Consider the following 23,572-nt stretch of genomic DNA (forward strand, 5'->3'; position numbering starts at 1 on the left):
GAATACGGAGTGCAGTCCAGTCCCTTGAATCGCGATTTTCGGCTCTTATTGGAGCCTTCATCGGAAGGAACGTAGGCACTGTTCTCCATATTTTAACTGATTCGTATCGAGAGTTCTTCCCACCCATTGCAACTGAAGTGATGATAGTAGGTGGCTAGCGCCATCTGGCATTGAAAGACGAAGTAGTTTTCAATCCTAATAGTAAATTATTAATATTGAAAATATTAAAAATATTACTAAAATATTTTTAAATTGAAAACTTATTGGTACACTTTCCTGGTGACACCTTAAAATAGTCTTTAAATATAATATGATGAAGGATGGCGACTTCGCGACCGATACTGGAAGTTTTGAACTTTGACAATGTCAAAATAGTAGCGGTGTTGTTTACAAATATTTTTCGTTTATTTACATTTTAAATTATTTTGGTACCATAAGGTTTTACACAGTAATTTGAGGCTTTTTCAACTACTCCACTAAGACAGTCACAATTTGAACTTGCGTGGTTAGATGATAAACAAAAAATATTAAAGGAATGCAAAATTGCAGAAAGCTGTAGAGTAGATCATTTGTAATAGTGATAGTATCAATATACTCGTAATATAAATACATTTATTCAAAGAGAATTTTTATAACATGTACGGTACTCATGCTGGATTTCGTGGGTACATCACAAGAGCTTCTTACAACCAGAATAATCTACTAAACTCTAATTCATTTGACATATGACATATCCTAATTCTCACATGCTCGAAATATAATACGACAACTAAAACATTTGGATTAAATTCGTCAACTGAGTGATGGCGCATGTGCAATGAGTAATCGGACCGAGTATATTGATACCCTATGTATATTGGTTTAGGTTTAATTTTGAATGAGATTGCGCATTTACTATGTAGTGTTTAGTATGTAACGGCCTTTTGCTGTTACCTTAATTAATATTGCCGAAAATCGACAAACGTGTATTAGTTATGTCAATTACGAGACGTTAAACGAAGATACTCGAAAGGAACACAAGATCTGTGTGTATATACGTTTAACGAATTGAAGTTCCGACCGAAGTACCTAACCACAATTTTTGAAAGTTGTGAGTTTTTAACATGATATAATAACAGTTTAAACCTTACCAATAAACAGAAGACGGCCATTTCAGTGAGATCACCGCACAATTAATGCACATTTGACACAAATCCGTTCGGAATCATCATGAACATGAGCGATCGGCTGCGACAAAAACGAAAATATTTTCTCTCGGCAAATTCAGAATGAACGAATGGCGACCATCTCCGAAGACGGACATTTAGAAGAGAGATAATTTTCTGACGGATTAAATCAATGCAATGCTCAGCCTACTACCTAATAGCTAGAATAAGTCGGGTCCGAGAGAGGGACGACATTTTTAGAACGGCTAATAATGCTACTCCATCGCTGCCGAGAGCAAGAGTTTTGTGTTATGTGTTTTCTTGTGTTGTGTGTATAATGTATACTCGACGACCATTGAGTTCAGGTACACAAGACACATAATAGAATGCTAAATAATGTAGGTTATCGACCCTAACGTTGGTTGGGTATATTCTACGTACACTTTGCTCGGCTTGGCGAAACAATTTTTTTTGAAAGTCGTGAAATCTCTTCTCGTTGATGCTATGGCTTTGGCACGGTGTAGGTTATGGTATATACTGTAGGTAGATGGTATGCCGACGAATAATTTCGAGAACATTTGCAACACTTCACCGCCCGCCCCGCTTGTAGCTATACTTCCAATGCAATGTAATAAAATACACATTCTTACGTTCGTTAACTCGATACAAGATACAAGCAGACATTACAGTAGAGGAAACGACACAATTTATTAGCCGAAGTCACACTAAAAACATCCAAGTTACAGGCAATGAGTCTATCGATTTTGTAAAAGAAAAATCAGTATTTTTCATGTGGCATATATTTTTTAAAATGTCATAATTATTTTCAAACCAGAACAAGTTTAAGATACATTCATTTTGAGATATTACAACTTTGAAACATCACAATACCGCCCTGAAACATTAAGATACTTTTGTCATACCACTATACCAGATTTTTTCTGAAAATACCTCTATACAGAACAAAAGCGGAACACCATGGGGGGCTCTCAGAACATCAGCTCAAAGTCTGGTCTACTCAGCTGTCGAATAAACTGCGTTCCAGTGTGGCTGAACAGTAGCCATGTACACCATCGACACCAAACTCAGTCAAGTCACCAAGAGGATTAACAGCGGATGTATTGGAAGTAGGTACCCCTACTTCAGGCTCCCTGTTTTGAGTCATATTACACCTACAGACTTCAGTAAACAAGAGAGTCTCCTAAGAGAGTATCTTCTTTTTGTGTACACATGACCTTGCTTTTTCAATGTCTTCCAGTAAATTGACGTTCCATCGTTTTCATGATCTTCCCACTGAACTCTTCCTATTGGGGAACCGTCTCTTGCCGTCTACACTACTCTATTTGTTGTCATTCGGCTAATGTGGTCGTTCCATTCTACTCTTCTGTTTCCTATCCAGTTCTTATGCCTGGTTGCCTTAAGCTCCAGCTTAGCCCAGCTCAATTTCGAAATCGATAATTTTCGATTATTATCCAAGCACGTGTTAACTGAGACGGAGTTTAAGATGAAATTCATGTGGCAATCCATTATGGCAAGCTGAAAATTGATCTAAGACTCACTGGTGCAACGCGTATGTTTAGTAAGCTGAGCTTAAGGGACGTCTTAAGCTTAAGATCTATTGCTACAACCAGGTATTAATGTTCTCCACCTTGCATCTCCGTCGTATATCTGTACTTCTAGCTCTGTCCCATAGTGTTTCTGATCATTGAGTTCAGGTACACAAGCCACATAATAGAAGGCTAAATAATGTAGGTTATCGACTCTAACGTTGGTTGGGTATATTCTACGTACACTTTGCTCGGCTTGGCGAAACAATTTTTTTTAAAGTCGTGAAATCTCTTCTCGTTGATGCCATGGCTTTGGCACGGTGTAGGTTATGGTATATACTGTAGCTGTAGATGGTATGCCGATGAATAATTTCGAGAACATTTGCAACACTTCACCGCCCGCTTGTAGTTATATTTCCAATGCAATGTAATAAAAAATACACATTCTTACGTTCGTTAACTCGATACAAGATACAAATACAAGCAGACATTATAGTAGAGGAAATGACACAATTTATTAGCCGAAGCCACACTAAAAACATCCAAGTTTCAAGCAATGAGTCTATCGATTTTGTAAAAGAAAAGATCAGTATTTTTCAGTCGAATATGTTTTTTTAAAATGTCATAAATATTTTCAAGCCACAATGACAAGTTTAAGGTATTTTGAAATTACACTGATATTATGACAACTTTAAAACATAAAAGTATCACTTCAAACATTAGGATATATGGCTTTTGTCATACCACTACACCATAATCCTAAATAAATCGGCTTCAACATCATACTTCCATCTTTTTCCGAGTGCTGATCTTCTACCGTCTCAGACCGTCTGGTCTCTCAAAAACACCGTCTTTGACACTCTGTTCCTCTGATCTTACCACATGACCGGTTACATCTTATCGGGTTAGCTTTTATGTCTGATGTTTTCAGTACTATGCAGAGTCATCAATTCTGCATTGCAGCGCCTTCTCCACTCTCCTGTCAATTAATCTCTCTGTCAAATATATATAATATAAGGTTCTTGAACTCCCAAGAGCATAGAACTTCAGTGAAAACGCGCCATGGAGCATCGGGTTATATTTTGTGCTAAGGCATTCACCTCATTCCAAGACTTTCCTTAACCTCTTATCTCGTCCATAATGGATCTTCTCTAAGTTTGTGCTGGACATTCGTTTTTTCTCCTCCTCCTTTTTTTCTTTTTACCTGGAGTTTCCACTTTAGGGCAGTCTTTGCAATAGTGGAACTATTTTTTCGGAGTGTGTGGCCGATCCAACCCCACTTTCTTGACTGTATTTCATTTTCTACGAAAATACAAACAATTATTCTTCGTAGACATTTTGTTAACAAAGACCTACAGTTTGTCTGTAGGGGTTTTTGTCACTTTCCAGGTTTGACATCCGTAGAGTACACACATGCTATTTGACTGGAATATTCGGATCTTTCTTTGTCCTTGTAGTATACTCGCCAGACCTCCAAACAGGGTTGACCAGTGGCGGCTCGTGATGTTTACAATAGGGGAGGCTATACCTAACTCTAAAATATCTAGACAAATTTGCACTAGCAAAAAAATGCGCCAAAAAATGTAATGTAAGGCCCCATTTTGTGACCATTTTTTATTTACATTTCATAATATCACAATTCATAATTTCATAATATCATATCATTTTAAAAATAATTAGTCTAATTTTAAAAGTTTAATGCCAAAGTTTGTGTCGTTTATTTGTTAACAATTCCATCTTTGTAAGTAGATATGCATATCAAAATAAATACAGATTTGAAGTTTTGCAGTCCATACAGGTTGAAGGTTCACATTTTTTAAGATACTCGACTGAATTTTTTTAATTCTAAACACGGCCTACTGCGAATCCAAAAACATGATAAATTACCGATATTTTGCTTTGCGTTACAAATATCGGAAAAAGTTATTTGAACAAATTGTTCCAAATGTTATTCTAACCCCAAATACCAAATTTCATAACAAAATTCGCACTTTTAGTTTTTCCATTATTTTTAGCCAGGACCCTAAAATTCGTTGCCCTGAGATGCACGCAACGGCAACGGAGCCGAGAAGCTAGTTAGCCTTCGTTGGTAAATCTCCGGGCAGCGTGTGATGGCACCGTAGATGCCACTGTTAGGAGAGCGGGTCTGCCTGCTGCGCTGCGCGGAGCATTAGCAACGGAGGCTGGCCGGCTTCTCGGCTCCGTTCACGCGTCTCGGGATAACCCAGGGTCCTGCCTACAATAATAATAAAAAAAACTGAGACGCAATCATACGTTCTAATGCTAATGCTCCGTGCGTATGGATATTTAGTGATAATATGGAATTTACACGTTGTATAATAGTGGGAGTGCTTGTTGTTTTTCGCGATTCAAGATAAACAAAACAGTGTAGCGTGTGTAAAAAATTATGGGGAGGCTAAGCCTCCCTTGCCTCCTCTGACGAACCGCCACTGGGTTGAACAGGCTGAATGCTTGTTGAGCTCTTCGTATCCTCATACGAATATCGTCTTCTGTACCTCTGTTTTCTGTTATGACACTTCCAAGATACGTAAAGGTTTCCACATTTTCAATATGCATGTTGTAGATAGTAAATAGCGTGTTGTTCCTTGCATCTTGCATTCATTCTCATAGTCATTTATTCATTGACGTGCTTGATATAGTCCATGTTGTATATGTAACAACTGGGCGAATAATTGACATGTACAGTCTTAATTTAAATTGTCTCGTTAACAGCTTAGATCTTAACGATGATAGGGAGTATAATGTTCTATTCCACGCAGCTATTCTGACTGAGACCTCTTTTTCTATGTGATTGTTATCTGTGATTACCGCCCCAGATATTTAAACTCTTTTACTACTTCGAAGTTGTGGTCATTAATAATTATGTTCTACCTAACTCTTGGTCTTCGAAGGCACAGACTATCTGTTTTCTCCTAGAGTTGTGAAAACATCTCTTTCGCGTCTCTTGTTTAGCCACTGCATCTAAATCTTCAGCAAAGGCCAATCCAGTGCTTGATTATTACATTAAGCATTGCCACTATAGTGATTTGAACACCTGTCATCGATCTTACAGATTTTGAATGACTGGAATAATGTAGAATATAGACGATATTATGATCCAGTCCAGTGAAATTAGTCAGAATCCTCACGTGTAAATTTTACAGGTTCTACTGTACAGGACGAATTTGGGGACATTATCAAAGCATTAAAAAAATTGACATACAGGGTGTTTGGTAAAAAATGGGTCATAGATTCCTGAGCTTAAAATAGGTCGATTTAAGCTATCTTACCTTAGTACAAAAGTTGATAATAACCGAAATACAGGGTGTCAAAGTTAAACTTTTATTTTATTTTTTCTTGAATATTTCCTAACACGCGTGGGATAATACCACGAAATTTGATAAGCGGGGATTTTTTGGGACGATAATCTAAATTAGCCACCAAAAATGATATGCGTATTACCCAGAAGGCGCCACATACGCCTTGCAGCGCTCATTTAATAGGTTCAATTTTTTACCCACTTTACATACTTTTTTAATCAAAACTTTTATTATCTTAATATTTTTACTTAAAAAAGGTATACTACATTCACCTCGCTAAACTCTACCGTTTTCGAGATAAACGCATTTTTAATCTGCGAGGCAACATAATTTTTTGCATAATATCATTGTAGTTACACCCGAAAAATAACACCTTAAAAATTTACAAAAATGTATCGCAAATTTCTTCAAATTGAATTTGCGATGCGACGACATAAATATGAGAACTGGCACAATTATTATGGTTTCAAGTTTATTTTTCGGGTCTAACTATTACAATGATTATTTCATTCATAGAAGATTCTTACCAATAGAAAGCAACAGAAATGCAAATTAAGGTGATAATTTTTGATAATATCCCGTCGTCAAGTATATTACGTCAGATGCCTTTCGTTGCTACGAAAAAATACATTCAGTGACATTAATGACAATTAATGTTTTAAAAGTTATAAAATTGATAACTTTCAACCTTAAAATATTTTATATCAACTGTGTGTTCAACAGTACTAATTTGTACTTACATAAATAAATTACAATAAAATTTTGGTTTTGAACAGTTTTATTCATGAAATAATCGCAACAAATTGCACTCGATCTCTAAAATTAATATAGAATTTTAGAGCTCTTGTGCAATTACTACTGATAATATTTTGCAAACAATTATGTTGTATCGCAGATTTAAAATGCGTTTATCTCGAAAACAGTTGAGTTTAGCGAGATAAAAATGTAGTATACTTTTTTTAAGTGAAAATATTAAGATAATACAAATTTTTATTCAAAAAATATGTAGAGTGGGCGATAAAAAAAATTGAACGTTTTAAATGAGCGCTGAAGGACGTAGGTATGTGGCGCCCTCTGGGTAATACATAATTTTTGGTAGCGAATTTATATTTCTCGTCCCAAAAAACCCCCGCATACCAAATTTCGTGTTATTATCTCATGCCTGTTAGGAAATATTCAAGAATAAATAAGATAAAAGTTTAACTTTGACATCCTGTATTTCGGTTATTATCAACTTTCGTACTAAGGTAAGTTAGCTTAAATCGACCTATTTTAAGCTCAGGAATCTTAAGGTTAAGCTATGGCCCATTATTTACCAAACACCCTGTATATTATTAAAAATATTTACCAAGACGCATCTCTAGCGAGACGCGATTTATTTACTACTTTGTGTTAGAAAAATTAAAATTTCTCACCCAAGTCCGCTGCATTCTGTTTAGTTCTTCGGTTAATTCTTCTACCAGTAATAATTTAACAGTTTTAATACAATTTCTAAACTTCTTTCTCGTCACCATTGTCATTTTAGTGCACACCTACATATAGTGTATAACGATCTTACAGCGTTGGAAGGGCTGGAATAATGTGGACTGTATGATCCAATACAGCACTGGACTGGATTAACACACTGGATTACTAGACTGGAACAATGAGAACCTATCATTATACTAATATTGCTTTGTCCACATTATATCAGTAGCATTCTAGGATTCCAGTCGAGTGGTGGAATGCCACTGAAATAATGTGAAACTGCACTGGAATGTACCATTCCAGTGATCAATCCAGTCCAGTTGACTGGAATGACGGCTTATTTTTCATTCCATAGTTGAAAATCTGAATTTATCATTATAAACACACATATGATTCAAAAACATGTAATAGTGTAAGTAGCGCTTATTATGTTGCTAATATAAAAATTGACAATTCTTTTAGACCATCAAATTTTAAATCCATAGCATAAATTTTATGCTATTAAAACTCTAATTCACGCGGTTGAACAGACCTTATTGTACCACATACATAAACAAAAATAAGAAGATATACCTGCGTTTCAACAAAATGACAATGACTTGACTGGAGTCTTTATTTGAGTTAAATAACATGTCGCAATCAGAGATAATGACGTAGACGTAGTGAATGGCATGGCACAAAATTCGGTAGCTTCGAATCAAAAAGAAAACCTAATAGTCATAAGCGATTACATTCCAAATTGCACCAACAATTAAGAAGGAAATGGGAAACTTTTTGGCTCATGTTTGTCTAAACCTCGAAGAACCATTACACCTAGGTACTTTCCTTATGAGACCCAACATAGCTACAAACGGACTCGACTGTCGTAAATAAATATGCGTGATTTTCAAGTCATCTAGTCCGATCCAGTCCTTCACTCTAGTTCGATCTAGACAGAGCGGACTCATCTAGTCCGATCCAGACAGAGCGATCTACACTCTGGAAATCCTCCAGATAAGATTCTGCTACACCTTCCGCTGTCCCCAAGACTCTCGAGGATGACTTGCTCTTTCAATAAATTTTCATTTTCATTTTAATGTAGTAATAAAGAAAGCCCAAATCCACTCATTGATAGATTCATAGCAGAGGATTGTTCGACCAAAGGCAGCAGAACCATCAGGAAAGAACCGTAGAACCGTTCGTTTTTGACGACGAGATGACAAGGAACTGACTTTGTGAAAAACGATTGGACAGAAAACGAGGTAGAGGCCCAGAAGAAGTCTTACGACTCCTGGAGGACGAACGGTGGGCTTCTTCGTTGATTTGAGAGCGTGGAGTATCGAGGATTTAGTTTAGTTTCGGTCAGCTTCCGAACCCTTTCGACCGTCTTAATTTACCGACAAATGACGGGACTCACAGCGCCGACCGAAGATCTACAATTCTGACCTATTAAATGGCGCGTGAACTGGGAAGATTGGAGCGAGAAGTGGAACTCCAGAGACGTTGTATCCCAGCTATAGAGTTTGCGGTATGACGGATATTTCAAAAGTTAAATAGAATTCGCACATATTCAAAAAGAGAACATATATCTTTTCAGATGTTTTTGAGTCTTTTGCAATGCGTGCAATGCAATCGTTGTGCAATGAGATTAGAAACCAAAGAAAAACCAATACCCCTCTAAATATTTTCCCAGCAATTGATCTCAACGTTCTTATTTCTAACGTTCTGAATATAACTTTTGTTTCTGCTATATCTACTCTCGTTTCTATCCCATATATGTCATTATTGATCTTACACATGAGTTATATATACGTACTTCCCCATCGAATCTCATATCCTCATTATTCCCGATAACAGTACTTAGACATCCTGATATATAAGCTGCTGATATATAATTCTCTATCTAATAGTAGATTATACCACGAGTCAATAATGATGGCTATTATTCCCGAGGAATATTTACGAACCTAGCCGCGTTAGCGGCGAGGGAGTAACATTCCGAGGGAATGAGAGCCATTATTGCGAGTAGTATACTCTACTTTATCTACGACAAATTAATTAATTTAAGATTTTTAATGAACAACTTTATTTGTTAAAAACATTAAAATTAGTAATAGTACAATTAATAAACTGAATTGGTTGAGAATCATCATTAACTTTAGTAGAGTTTTTAATACAAATATTTACATAAGGTATTAAGGTAGATGCTGTTGCTGTAGCTAGTTCTACAATTTCTGGTGGTGTACAATTAAAAGATTCTTCATTTTCGTCCATCTCAACACAAACTGTCAAATATACTATTCGTTTGACAGTGACACTTTTTGAGGTTGATTATTTTGTTTCCGTGGTGAATTTTGTGATTGTTGTGCCAGAGGGATTAATAGCTATTAATCCCGCATTATTAATCCCTAAGGGATTATTATATGGCATTATATTGCAAACACCACAAGTATAATACATATATTATGTATCAGTCGTAGATAAATTATATTATTTCAGTTCCAGATTTGAAACTTATTCAGTCATTTAAGGAAAACTGAAGCTTCCATGTGGAAACTATGTTACTAGTCTTCTTATAGTACATAGTTAATAATTTACGAAGTTGTTAAAATTTTGTTTTATAGAAACGTCACGAAGTAATGTTCACGGAATCGTGGAATATATTTTTGAAAGTTTGATGTTCGTGACAGAATTGAGTCGTAATTTTACTTCATATTATCCAATTTTGATAATAACATCCAAAAATGCACGGATTACCAAATTAACAATAAAATTCAGCAATATACAATGATTACAATCTTTTTCTGATTCCAGCTGAAATTTTTGAATGAATTGAAGAACGAAAATACATTATTGACGATACCGGGATATTTTAAATATTGGTCAAAATTTTTTCTTGTTTCCTCTGACGGTCTTTCAAATTGTTTAACAGCAAGCAAACAGTTGTGTTGTGTGTACACTAAAAGTATGGAATACGGTATAAGTGCAATAAAAAATATTTATTTTTCAGAAGCTGTCTGTTGTAATGATTTGCAAAGGAGAGAGGTCCAATAAGACCTCCATAGTTGCTTTTTATATGACCATCAGCTCCTTTGATTCTAATGCAAGAAAGTCTTTGCACCTTTGCTCAATTTGAGGATGGCACTTCTTTGCTGAACCTTTGGTCACCATACCACGGTTCTTTTTCAGAAGCTGTCTGTTGTAATGATTTGCAGAGGAGAGAGGTCCAGTAGGACCTCTATAGTTGCTTTTGGTATGACCATCAGCTCCTTTGATTCTAATGCAAGCAAGTCTTTGCACCTTTGCTTAATTTGAGGATGGCACTTCTTTGCTGAACCTTTGGTCACAATACCACGTTTTTTTTTAAATTCCATATTTTCCATAAGTGTGTCTGGCTCCCACTAAGGTAGTCAAAGCTCTCTTGATTATTATCTGTGTCTGCTGATTTCAAGTATACCTATTTAGTTTTAAAGGACCTAATCCCTTTGTGTACAGTAATTTACCTTTGTGTCTGCATATTATGCAGTCGTGTCCGCGAATGCGTTATCATGGAATAAACAAGCATGATATGAACAAACGTGCAATAATCAACATGGATCAAATAAATATAGAACGTGAAGGGCAGAGCCGTTTTTTATTTTCACTCATTAGATGACGAAAGAATTTATAATTCAAATTGTTTGACAGCAAATAAAAATGGAAAATAATCTCATTCTAGGCCTGGATCCTACGTACCAAAAAAAAGTTTATTAATAGCAAGCTGAAAATGTGTTAATAGCTTAACGGTGTTTAGTCGGACAAACTTTGATGTATGAGAACACTGGAACAGGGGAATTTTTAATTGTGGAACGTGATTTTAATTGTGGAACGTGTCATCCTGACAAGTTAATGATTGTGAAAACTAGCAGGTTGTTTTTAAGTTTATTCAATGGCAAACTTTATATAATATATGAGAAAAATGTTTGTCCGACACGTAGAACATGTCAAATGACAGGAATTATGTTGGTGATAAATAGCAGTCTGATTTTTGCATGAGAGTTTAATGAAAGGGTAACATATCAATTGAAGTTCTGTCCGATAAAATACATGGGACGTTTTCGTAGTCTGACGTCCGAAACCTGTAACCTGTTCCACAATTAAAACTTCACCTGTTCCAGTGTTCCCATACTACAAAGTTTGTCCGTCTAAACACCCATAACACATTCACGGACACGCTGTCATTGTATATACGTATTCTTATGGAGTAAATGACTTCATATTTATGCAGTCATGACCGTGAATGTGTTAAGCTAGTAACAAATTTTCAGCTTGCTATTAATAAACTTTTTTTTGGTACGCGGGATCCAGGCCTATTCTGTATATTGTAATAGACGACGGTGTATAATAATTTTACTTCATTTAGTGCAAACAACGCCTGTTAAAGCACTGAACAATACAGCAAATAGACGAAGTAGGCGTGATATTAAATTCCTTAATTAACTTTTATAAAAAAGTCAATATCTAATTATAGAACGAGCTATCGACAATAAGTATGTATTATAGAGGAAAAGTTGGCTGGGACAATGTCTATTTCCTGTATTGATTTTTCAGTTTCACACGGTTATATATTTTAAATCTTGGCTGCAGTTTAAATCTCTTGTCTAAGCACCATATTGATTGTCTTTTTGCAACCACTCCCGAGAAGTTACACTCAGAAAAATAATTAGTAAGGGCGTAAACATTTTTTTGCAAAAATATATGAAGATAAAATAAATGATAAATTGATAGCAAATATGTGTCTATTTTCTATAGACAAAAAAAGAAAATATTAGCAATTGGTTTTTTTTAACTTCGACAACCAGTTCCGGGCCCTAAAATTTCAGTCCATCGTCAAGTACCCGATTAACTAAGATATAATTACCCGAAAAGAAATGTTAGAGTTGTTATAGATCATTATCATCATCGGTTGGCGTTACTGCCCTTCGTGAGCCTTTTTCTGCCTCAAAACATTATTCCATCCTTCCCTGTGGAGTGACTAGTCTTCTCCGTCCCCTACTACAATTCCCCTTAAATCTTCCTGCAATCATCCAGACATCTAGGTTTAGGTCGCCTGTTTTTCTTACGACCGGCTTATTTGGCGTAGTTATTTTAGCAGAATTGCACTAGATCTCATGGTTCGTTTTTTAGTTTAATTTTATCTTAAAATTAAAACAAAGGTCACTCCGGAGTGGATTTGAACATGTGGCGAAAGAGCCCAATGCGTTTTAAGTCTCCTTAATTAACTACTTCTATATTACAAGACACAATCTTCCTATAAACCAAGATGTATTACTTAGTGATCAATCTTTTACATTTAAAAATAATGTCAAATATCTGGGTCTCATTCTGGACAAAAAACTAACTTGGAAACAACACATACAATATATGCTGGATAGATGTAGCAAAGGTATTAATTTCCTTAGAATGACAACTAGAGTGTGGTGGGGCTGTGATGTTGAAACTTCTTTATTGTTTTATAGGGCTTATATACGATCCATTATAGATTATGGTGCTACTCTCTACGGTTCTGCTTCCAAAAACCTTTTAAGAAAAATTGACATTTTCCAAAATTCTGCCTTGAGAATCTGTTTAGGTGCTATGAGATCTACTCCTATACAACCAATACATGTTGAAGCTTCTGAGCCTCCTTTGGAGATTAGAAGAAATTTACTAAGCGAAAAATGGGTACTTAAAGCACACTCTACAAATTTCGAATTATTTTCCTGTATATGTCATCTTAACGAATCAGATCTTACTCACAAGTATTGGATTAAAAAACCATCTCCGCCTTTATGTACTGCATTACAGAACAATCCTATTTTTTCGAAGAAATTAAACACAGTAGACAAAACCGTAGACTACTTTGCTCTCTTCCATAAAACTGATGTAATAATACCCACATACAACGAAACCAACATAATCAGCAACAATATCCTGAAATCTATTTTGAACTGTTACAGTGATGCAACAGTTATATACACAGATGCATCTAAATCAAGAGAAGGGACTGGCTGTGCTTATTTTTTACCCTCAGGAGGTTTCGAATTCAAGTACAAACTTCCCAATGAGTTTTCAATTTTCTCTGCGGAATCATTGGCCACACTCGAAGCGTTGAAATATATTAAAAACTCTTATACTAAAAAAACGTTAATTCTTTCAGACTGCCTATCAGTTTTACAGAATATCAAAAATACTTTTTTGCCCAAAACATATCCAAAACATATTTTTAATAAAGGATATGTTAAAACATTTAGAAGACTCTGGCTTCAATATAAAATTTATTTGGGTTAAGGCACATATTGGACTCAAAGATAATGAGTATGTAGACTACTTAGCTAAATCCAGTATAACATCAGGTACTTTATTGTCATATTCTTTATGTGTATCAGATGTTATTACTACTTTTAAAAGAAACCAACTATCGATATGGAAAGATCAATGGAATCTTTACTGCTTAACAAACCCCACAAGATACACCACTTTACAACCAGTGATTCCACAAAGTACCTGGTTTAAGAGTTTTAAAGCTCCACGTAAATATATAACGACTATAAATCGACTACGTTTTGGGCATGCTTGCTATCCAAGTCATTTATATAAAATAATTGTGATTGAAGACGATAATTGCAAACATTGCGGAGAGCAGGGTGATCTTGATCATATCTTTTTTGAATGTACTAAGTTTTCAACAGCATTCAAACTCTCTCTATAAAAATTTAATTAAACTTGATATGCATGCACCATTCAATATCCAGTCTCTGCTGGCTACAGGCTCACAACAAATATACAATATCATTATAAATTTCTTATCAGATACACGCATGGTCTTATAATATTTGTACTCGGGCATGATATTTTTTATGATTTAAGTTCAGATTTCCATCCTTTTTTATCATAAATGTTATATCACTTTATCAGAGATCCATTATTGTTTTTATTGTATTATTATTGTATTGTATTATTTAATGTATCACTATATTGTTTCTGTTTAATTTTGTATTAGGGATAGGATTGTATATTCTTTATTGCAACTGGCTGAATGACTAATGTCTATGCCATTAAATAAATAAAAAAAAACTACTTCTATACTGCGACTAGATGCAAGATATCCTATATTAGATGGTGACACTTAAAAAAATGTATTACTTCCCTCATGAGACTTTTTTATTCAGTTATTCATGTCGAGTCTGACAACTTTTCTATTTTGGAAAATTTTCGGGAGGGGGGCGTTTCGTAAATATGAAGGTTTCTAAACTTTGATGCTTTCGACAACTGGAGTACCCATAATTTGTCGGACAATATTACCAGTTAATTGTAAATATTTTTATCAAACAATCCTGCAAAAATCAGCTGTGAGGGCATAAATTTGATGATTCTTGCCCCTTAACTTTTGCCACCCCCCCCCCTATGGGGTGTAGTATGAAGTCATAAATAATGATTTTTTTGGAGGATTGTTTGATAAACATACTTACCATTTACTGGTAATATTATTCGACAAATGTATAAGGGTACTACACTGGGGTGCAAAATTAACCGGACACCTTAAAAATTTGTCATTTTTGATGTCTCGAATTTCTTGAACCTGTTGTCCGATTTAAGTGATTTTTTAATATATTATAGCCTTATTCTTTAACAATATCGCTGTAAGAGTATTGTTGCTAAACAATTAAATTTTCATTGTATACCGGGTGTACCAATCAAACTGTGTTTTTTTCTCAAAGTTCGCATCACCCTGTGGAATATTCTAGCATTTATAAAATACTTAAATTAAAATCCAACTATAGCCTCATGTTTTCTCAACATTTTGTTTTTTGATTCATTCGCTTACATTAGACCATAAAAAAGTTAGGTACTTTAATAACTAACCATATTTTTCATCAATACAGGGTGTTTTTAAATAAGTATGGCAAACTTTAAGGGGTAACTCTGCATGAAAAAATAATGACAGTTTGCCTTATAAACGGTATGTCCGCAAATGCTTCGTTTCTGATATAGAGGTTGTTGAAATTTCTCTTACAAACTGAAGATTTATTTATTGCTCATATGACAGCTCACATTACCCGTATGGGCTCCAATGGTGAATATTAAATTCCTGCTTGCATGTCAAAAAATGTACAATAACTAAGTCTTAAAACCCACCAAATTTCATTTGCATATCTCAACTGGTTTTAAAGCAATAAATAAATCTTCAGTTTGTAAGAGAAATTTCAACACCCTCTATCTCAGAAACGAAGCATTTGCGGACACAGGTTTATAAAGCAAACTGGTCATTATTTTTTCATGTAGAATTACCCCTTGAAGTTTGCCATACTTATTGAAAACCACCTTGTATTGATCAAAAACATGGCTAATTGTTAAAGTACCTAACTTTTTTACGGTCCAACATAAGCGAATGGATCATAAAACAGAATGTTGAGAAAACATGAGGCTATAGTTGGGTTTTAATTTGAGTATTTTATAAATGCTAGAATATTCCACAGGGTGATGCGAAGTTTGAGAAACAAACACAGTTTCATTGGTACACCCGGTATACAATAAAAATTTACCTGTTTAACATTAATATTATTACAGATATATTGTTAAAAAAAGGCTATAACATAATAAAAAATCACTTAAATCGGACAACAAGTTTAGAAAATTCGAGACACCAAAATACCACATTTTAAGGTGTCCGGTTAATTTTGCACCCCAGTGTATATAGTTGATAGATATATTGAAAAACTCTAACAAAAACTTTCTAAAATGAAATAAAATAAACTAGAAACTAAAAAATAAACAATGTGTCCCAAGGTTATTGTAAAGATGGATAATCAAAATAAAATAGAAACGATAATTATAGAAAATAGTACAGAAAAAACGATCACAAGAAAAGAAAAGATTAATAAATATGAACAACGAAAAAGCAAAATTTCAGTTTTCATGGCTATAATTTCAGAAATGTTTTGTAAAATTTAAACCGTGTTAGACTAAGAAATACTAGTTTGTTGTTAGTGTTTCCAGTTAATGGCATTTTTACAAGAAAGCAATTATCTCAGTGTATCGATTGTCTTTTTGCAACCACTCCCGATATGCTATGCCCTTCCGGAATGGAAGAAACTTCTCAAAGGAGAGAGAAGAGGGTCGGGGGGTGGGTAGCAATATCGATTATTCCAGATGTGTCAGATTGGTCACCCCCGACCCCTCAGACACCTCTTCTCGACTTCAACGATGCTGCTACGACCTTTTCTCTAAGTACACTCACATTTCTAGTTGCACATATATACATTGAATGTTCACATGTAGAATTCCGACAGGAGATGCAGAGAAAAGTAGGTTTTGACGCGGTCTGTACCATACCGAGTTGTTGGGAGGCCTTAGGGTCGATTCTCACTATACCTCCCGTTTACTTTCCATAACCATTCCATACACCTCCCATTAAAATTCTATTCTCACTATACGTTCCGTTTACTTCCCATACCCGTTTCATACACCTTCCATTAATTTAACCACCACTCTCACTAGACGTCGCGTTTACTTTCCCTATGTAATATTCCACACATTTTGTACCGGTTTGGTAACATTTTACCCTAAATTTTTGATTCGAATACACGTGTTTTTTCCGGCTTGATGAAATATGTGGTCTGAAGAAAATTTAATAATAGAAATGTAAAATATACATGCGGACCAATGTAAAAAAGGTTATTTCACATTTGTCTTCTTACCGGCGCGCCGCGGCGTGAGAAATACAAAATAAGATTTACTATTTTATTTGGGCATAAGCCACAATTCGAGTTTGAAATCAAGTTTACTTGACGTTTCGACTTTCACTTCGGAAATCGTTATCAATATAAAAAACATTCATAAATTAAAAATGTATCTTTGTTTCTGGTGAAGCAACGCAGTTGGAACAAGCAGATAATATATTATAATTGTGTCACCGGAAAGCGAAAAAGGTAACGCACAACTTGGAAGAACCTATAGATTTCTATCTTCGTTTCTGGTGAAGCAACGAAGTTGTAACAAGCAGATATATTATAATTGGGTCACCAGAAAGCGAAAAAGGTAACGCACAACTTGGAGGAGCCTATAGTTTTCTAACTTCGCTTGTGGTGAAGCAACGGAATTGGAACAAGCAGATATATTATAATTGGGTCACCAGAAAGCGAAAAAGGTAACGCACAACTTGGAGGAGCCTATAGTTTTCTAACTTCGCTTGTGGTGAAGCAACGGAGTTGGAACAAGCAGATATATTATAACTGGGTCACCAGAAAGCGAAAAAGGTAATGCACAACTTGGAGGAGCCTATAGTTTTCTAACTTCGCTTGTAGTGAAGCAACGGAGTTGGAACAAGCAGATATATTATAATTGGGTCACTAGAAAGCGAAAAAGGTAATGCACAACTTGGAGGAGCCTATAGTTTTCTAACTTCGCTTGTGGTGAAGCAACGGAGTTGGAACAAGCAGATATATTATAATTGGGTCACCAAAAAGCGAAAAAGGTAACGCACGACTTGGAGAAGCCTATAGTTTTCTAACTTCGCTTGTGGTGAAGCAACGGAGTTTGAACAAGCAGATATATTATAATTGCGTCACCGGAAAGAGAAAAAGGTAACGCACAACTTGGAAGAGCCTATGGTTTTCTAACTTAACTTATGGTGAAGCAACGGAGTTGGAACAAGCGAATATATTATAATTGGGTCACCGGAAAGCGAAAAAGGTAACGCACAACTTGGAAAAAGCTATAGTTTTCTAACTTTGTTTCTGGTGAAGCAACGCAGCTTAAACAAGCAGATATATTGTACTTGTGTCACCGGAAAGCAAAAAAGGTAACGCACAACTTGGAAGAGCCTATAGTTTTCTAACTTCGCTTCTGGTGAAGCAACGGAGTTGCAACAAGCAGATATATTATAATTATGTCACCGGGAAGCAAAAAGATAACGCACAACTTGGAAGAACCTATAGTTTTCTAACTTCGTTTCTGGTGAAGCAATGGAGTTGGAACAAGCAGATATATTATAATTATTGTGTCACCAGAAAGCGAAAAAGGTAACGCACAACTTGGAAGAACCTATAGTTTTCTAACTTTGTTTCTAGTGAAACGACGCAGTTGGAACAAGCAGACGTATTATAATTGTGTCACCGGAAAGCGAAGAAGGTAGTCCCTGAAATGTTCAGGACTATATATATCCCAGGATGTATAAACGAATGGACACTAAATAGAAGAAAATAGAATGGAACAACCACATAGCAGAATAGAGAGACACGTGTGGTCAAAATAGCAAGAAATAAATCACCAATCGATAGAAGTATCGGCCGAACAAGCAAAAGATGGAGTGACAATATTCCGTAGAGGTTATCCATCCGCCGATGAACCAGCGGAATTGCTTAAGAAGATATTGGATGAAGAAAATATTTTAATTCCTTGGCAACAGCCGGCCAAAATATTGCCGTCTTTAAATGTATTAGGTATCACTGTATTTTTTATTTTCAAAATTAAAAAGTCATGTCAGACAAGTTCTATAAATTTTTTATTGTCCAAATTTTTCTCAACATGTATTCCCCCTATCCATAACCGCTATGTATTCCCCAATTCATACTCTACCCGACAAGTCACTCCTTGTCGTAGAAAAAAATACGTGACTGAACCGCGAGGTGATAGCAATATTCACATTATCCATAGGGTATCCGAGACGTCGCCGAAAAATACGTGGTCGATATTGAACGCAAAGCTTCGGGAATGGTAGGTAAACGTAACGGAAAGTGGGCATATACTATATGATTTGTATTTAATAATATTTTATGGAAACGGAATGCCATGGGTATGGAAAGTAAACGGGAGGTATAGTGAGAATCGACCCTTATACTTGCTTGAATATATTATTATTCCGCAGACTGCCAAGGAAGTATAGTAGAAGAGCCGGCGTAAACAGATACATAACTCAATGTGTTGTGACTTTTCCGCAACCACAACTAAGTTATATTATACAGTGATGAGCGCTCTAATAACCAAAAATACCGCAAAAGATGGAAAACATAATACATTGCAAAACAAAAAGACATGAACCTAGTGGAGGTGGAAATTATCGTTATAAACGTATAAATAATTAACATTACATTACATAGTTTCCCACCTTTAGACATCTGTGACAGGAGTATTTTATAAAATTCTACTGTCACATTGACAGTTGGCATCCTATGATACGTCTAATTTATACGTTTATAACGATAATTTCCACCTCCACTATTTCCATCTTTTGCGTTATTTTGCCCGTTATTAGCGCGCTCATCACTGTATACAAAACCTTCATCCCTTTAAATATAACATTTCAAATAACAACTGAATATTGGATATGTCACTATATTACCAGCTCGTTTTTGTTTTTTTACTAATTTTTATGTGTATAAAAAAATTATAAAAAATATTGAGGATGCTCCCGTTTTATAAATATTAAATAAATATCATAATAATTACAAGATTGATGCAACCTTTTTTGACGAGCTATACAGGCACGGATCCACTATGTTCCCGAACCCCTTGCGCTCCGCGCTCCCTGCAACTGCTCCGATGGATACAGCATGCGCTCCTCTACATATAAACCGCCACCGATTGGATTGCCGAGGTGGAACGCGCACTGTTGCACGGTCCGGGAGCGCCAACGTATCTATTATGTGGAGCAGTTGCAGGAACGCGGAGCGCAAGATGAACGGGAACATAGTGGATACGTGCCTTAAGATGTTATGCAGATAGATTTATAACAACCACCACTCTAGTATTCAAAACAAGTTATTGTTGATGATTAGTCTGGGCAGATTTCGGAGAATAGGCCATTTTTGGGAAAAATTATTTACCAGCAATTTTATTGCTGGAATCGAATGTTATGATTGTATAAATATATTAATAATATAGGTATGCAAAGTCCGCAGATAGTGTGCTACTTTTTTTATAAACAAAATGGCGCCCGAAATTTTTTTTTCAATTTTTGCTATAAACTCCACAGATTTTTACTTTACACCAAAAACACCAAAATAAAAATTCACCGTAATTAAATTCTGCATAGAGACGTGTTTTTCCCGATTTACTTCGACGAACATTTTCCCCGGAAAATGCCGGTTTATCCAACAAAATCTTTAATTTTCAACTAAAAGGACATCGCACACATCTTATGGAAAATATAATGTCACTCAAATTCAATAAAATTTATACGAATAGATTCGTTTTAAATTAACGGTCAAATCTTATCATTGCGCCAACTCCATATTTTCAATAATAAGAGCAGAAATTGATATAAATAAATCTGAAATCAAATGGATACGTACATAAGTTAGAGAGAGAAAAAATATTTTATAATACCCAAATTGTCGGTACTCCATAAATCAGCGGATTAGTTTCACTAATCCGCTTAGGCCCAGCGGGGTTTAAGCTCTTTTGAATAGCACCCAGAGCAATAGTGATTGTAACTGACAGTTTTACTGACTCCAAAAATGTGATTTCGATAAACTTTAATTGCAATTTGCGCCGTAATTAATCATGATTAAGAGTTGGCGCAATGATAAGATTTTACCGTTAATTTAAAACGAATCTATTCGTATAAATTTTATTGAATTTGAGTGACATTATATTTTCCATAAGATGTGTGCGATGTCCTTTTAGATAACTAATTGTTTATCAATAATTAAATAACTTGGTAGCATAAAAGATCTTTTCGTATAGATTATAATTCCAGAAGCCGATAAAAATTGAATGAACATTTTAGCAACAATTGAATTGTTAATTAAAAATTTACGATCGCTATAATAACCACAATAATTATTATAGAATAGCTATGATTTTTTTATAAAAAGACAGTGTACCTATCTAATGTACTTTACAGAACTGAAATTGAACTATTTAAGCGGCCTCATGAATATTTTAAAATTATAAACAATTTTTTGGCTTATGAACATTTTGGGAAATATTAAATTAAATTAAATAATGAAAACGGTATTGGAAAAAAAGCGACAGGACGCTTCTTTTGAAAGAAAAAACGTTTAATTGTGATAAGTGTTTCCTGAGATACAACCGGTCAAAGTTGACCGGCATTTACGGCAAAGATATAAACAATAGGATCATAATTTTCGAACCATCACCTTTTTATTTTTATCCTCTTTCTTCACACCAATTTTTATATCTTTAAAATAATCATAACATATATTATTATAATAAAAACTGTCGATATTACGAGTGAAAACTGCCAAAAATAGCAAAATTTCAATCAAAAATTAGGTTGGAGAAAATGTGTAATCTCAAAGTTCAAAATCGGTATACGTTAAAAAAATGCCTTTTCTCGGCTTCCCATGGAGCAATTTTTTCATTCTTTTTTTGTTCCCAAGTAACTCGAGTAGAGCCATCTAACTAACGCATTATTAAATGTCAAAGTTGCTTTTGTTTTGTTATAATAAATTAATTTATTTATTATAACAAAAATTTTAATTTGTTTAAATAAATATTGTTTGTGCTTGTACTGCTGTCAAATGAGAATATAGTTGTGTTGTTTACGTTAAAAGGTAAGTAGTAAGTTTATCTAAAAAAGTCTACAACTGGAAAAAATATGTAGTTTTCATTTCTTATAAATAAATTAATCTATTATAACAAAGCAAAAGCAAGTTTGACATTTAGTAATGCGTTAGTTAGATGGCTCTACTTGAGTTACTTGGGAACAAAGAATGAAGAAAATTGCTCCATGGGAAGCCGAAAAAATGCATTTTTTAACGTATACCGATTTTGAACTTTGAGATTAATTACATTTTCTCCGACCTGATTTTTGATTGGAATTTTGCTATTTTTGGCAATTTTCACTCGTAATATCGATAGTTTTTATTATAATAATATATGTTATGATTATTTTAAAGATATGAAAATTGGTGTGAAGAAAGAGGATAAGAATAAAAAGGTGATAGTTCGAAAATTATGATCCTATCGTTTATATCTTTGCCGTAAATGCCGGTCAACTTTGACCGGTTGTATCTCAGGAACCACTCATCACAATTAAACGTTTTTTCTTTTAAAAGAAGCATCCTGGCGCTTTTTTCCAATACCGTTTTCACAATTTAATTTAATATTTCCCGAGATATTCTATTTGTTTATAAGCCAAAAAATTGTTTATAATTTTAAAATATTCCTGAGAGCGCTTAAATAGTCCAATTTCAATTCTGTAAAGTACATTCGATAGGTACAGTGTCTTTTTATACAAAAATCATAGTTATTCCTATGTATCATAATTATTGTGGTTAATTATAGCGACTTTAAATTTTTAATTAACAATTCAATTGTTGCTAAACTGTTCATTCAATTTCCATTGGCTTCTGTAATTATAATCTATACGAAAAGAGTTTTTATACTACCAAGTTATTTAATTATTGATAAACAACTACTTATCTAACATTCTAGTTGAAAATTAAAGATTTTGTTGAAAAAACCCGCATTTTCCGGGGAAAATTTTCGTCGAAGTAAATCGGGAAAAACACGTCTCTATGCAGAGTTACGGTGAATTTCTATTTGGGTGTTTTTGGTGTAAAGTTAAAATCTTTGGAGTTATAGAGCAAAAATTGAAAAAAACACGATTTTCGGGCGCCATTTTGTTTATAAAAAAAGTAGCACTGTCTGCGGACTTTGCATACCTATATACCCGATTTACTTCGACGAAAATTTTCCCCGGAAAATGCGGGTTTTTTCAACAAAATCTTTAATTTTCAACTAGAATGTTAGATAAGTAGTTGTTTATCAATAATTAAATAACTTGGTAGTATAAAAGCTCTTTTCGTATAGATTATAATTACAGAAGCCAATGGAAATTGAATGAACAGTTTAGCAACAATTGAATTGTTAATTAAAAATTTAAAGTCGCTATAATTAACCACAATAATTATGATACATAGGAATAACCATGATTTTTGTATAAAAAGACACTGTACCTATCGAATGTACTTTACAGAATTGAAATTGGACTATTTAAGCGCCCTCAGGAATATTTTAAAATTATAAACAATTTTTTGGCTTATAAACAAATAGAATATCTCGGGAAATATTAAATTAAATCGTGAAAACGGTATTGGAAAAAAGCGCCAGGATGCTTCTTTTA

The 23,572-nt window shown here is 34.5% G+C and overlaps 1 protein-coding gene across 18 annotated transcripts in view; it reads right to left on the reverse strand.

Annotated features, from left to right (window-relative positions):
• LOC114326009 (serine/threonine-protein kinase tousled-like 2) overlaps positions 1-23,572 on the reverse strand; it is an 804,614-nt gene that overhangs the window by 150,896 nt on the left and 630,146 nt on the right. For 3 of the 18 annotated variants that reach the window (XM_050655816.1, XM_028274182.2, XM_028274179.2), the window contains one exon: positions 7,428-7,649. The exons of 14 other annotated variants lie outside the window; for them this stretch is intronic. In XM_050655816.1, the coding sequence (XP_050511773.1) occupies positions 7,428-7,532 (105 nt within the window). In that variant the 5' untranslated portion in view covers positions 7,533-7,649. Of the gene's footprint in view, positions 1-1,130; positions 1,311-7,427; positions 7,650-23,572 lie in introns of those variants that run through there. One more of the 18 variants, XM_028274187.2, reaches the window with a different exon arrangement.

The sequence above is a fragment of the Diabrotica virgifera genome, chromosome 7 (genome assembly GCF_917563875.1).
Source record: "Diabrotica virgifera virgifera chromosome 7, PGI_DIABVI_V3a".
NCBI classification, from domain to species: Eukaryota; Metazoa; Arthropoda; class Insecta; order Coleoptera; family Chrysomelidae; genus Diabrotica; species Diabrotica virgifera.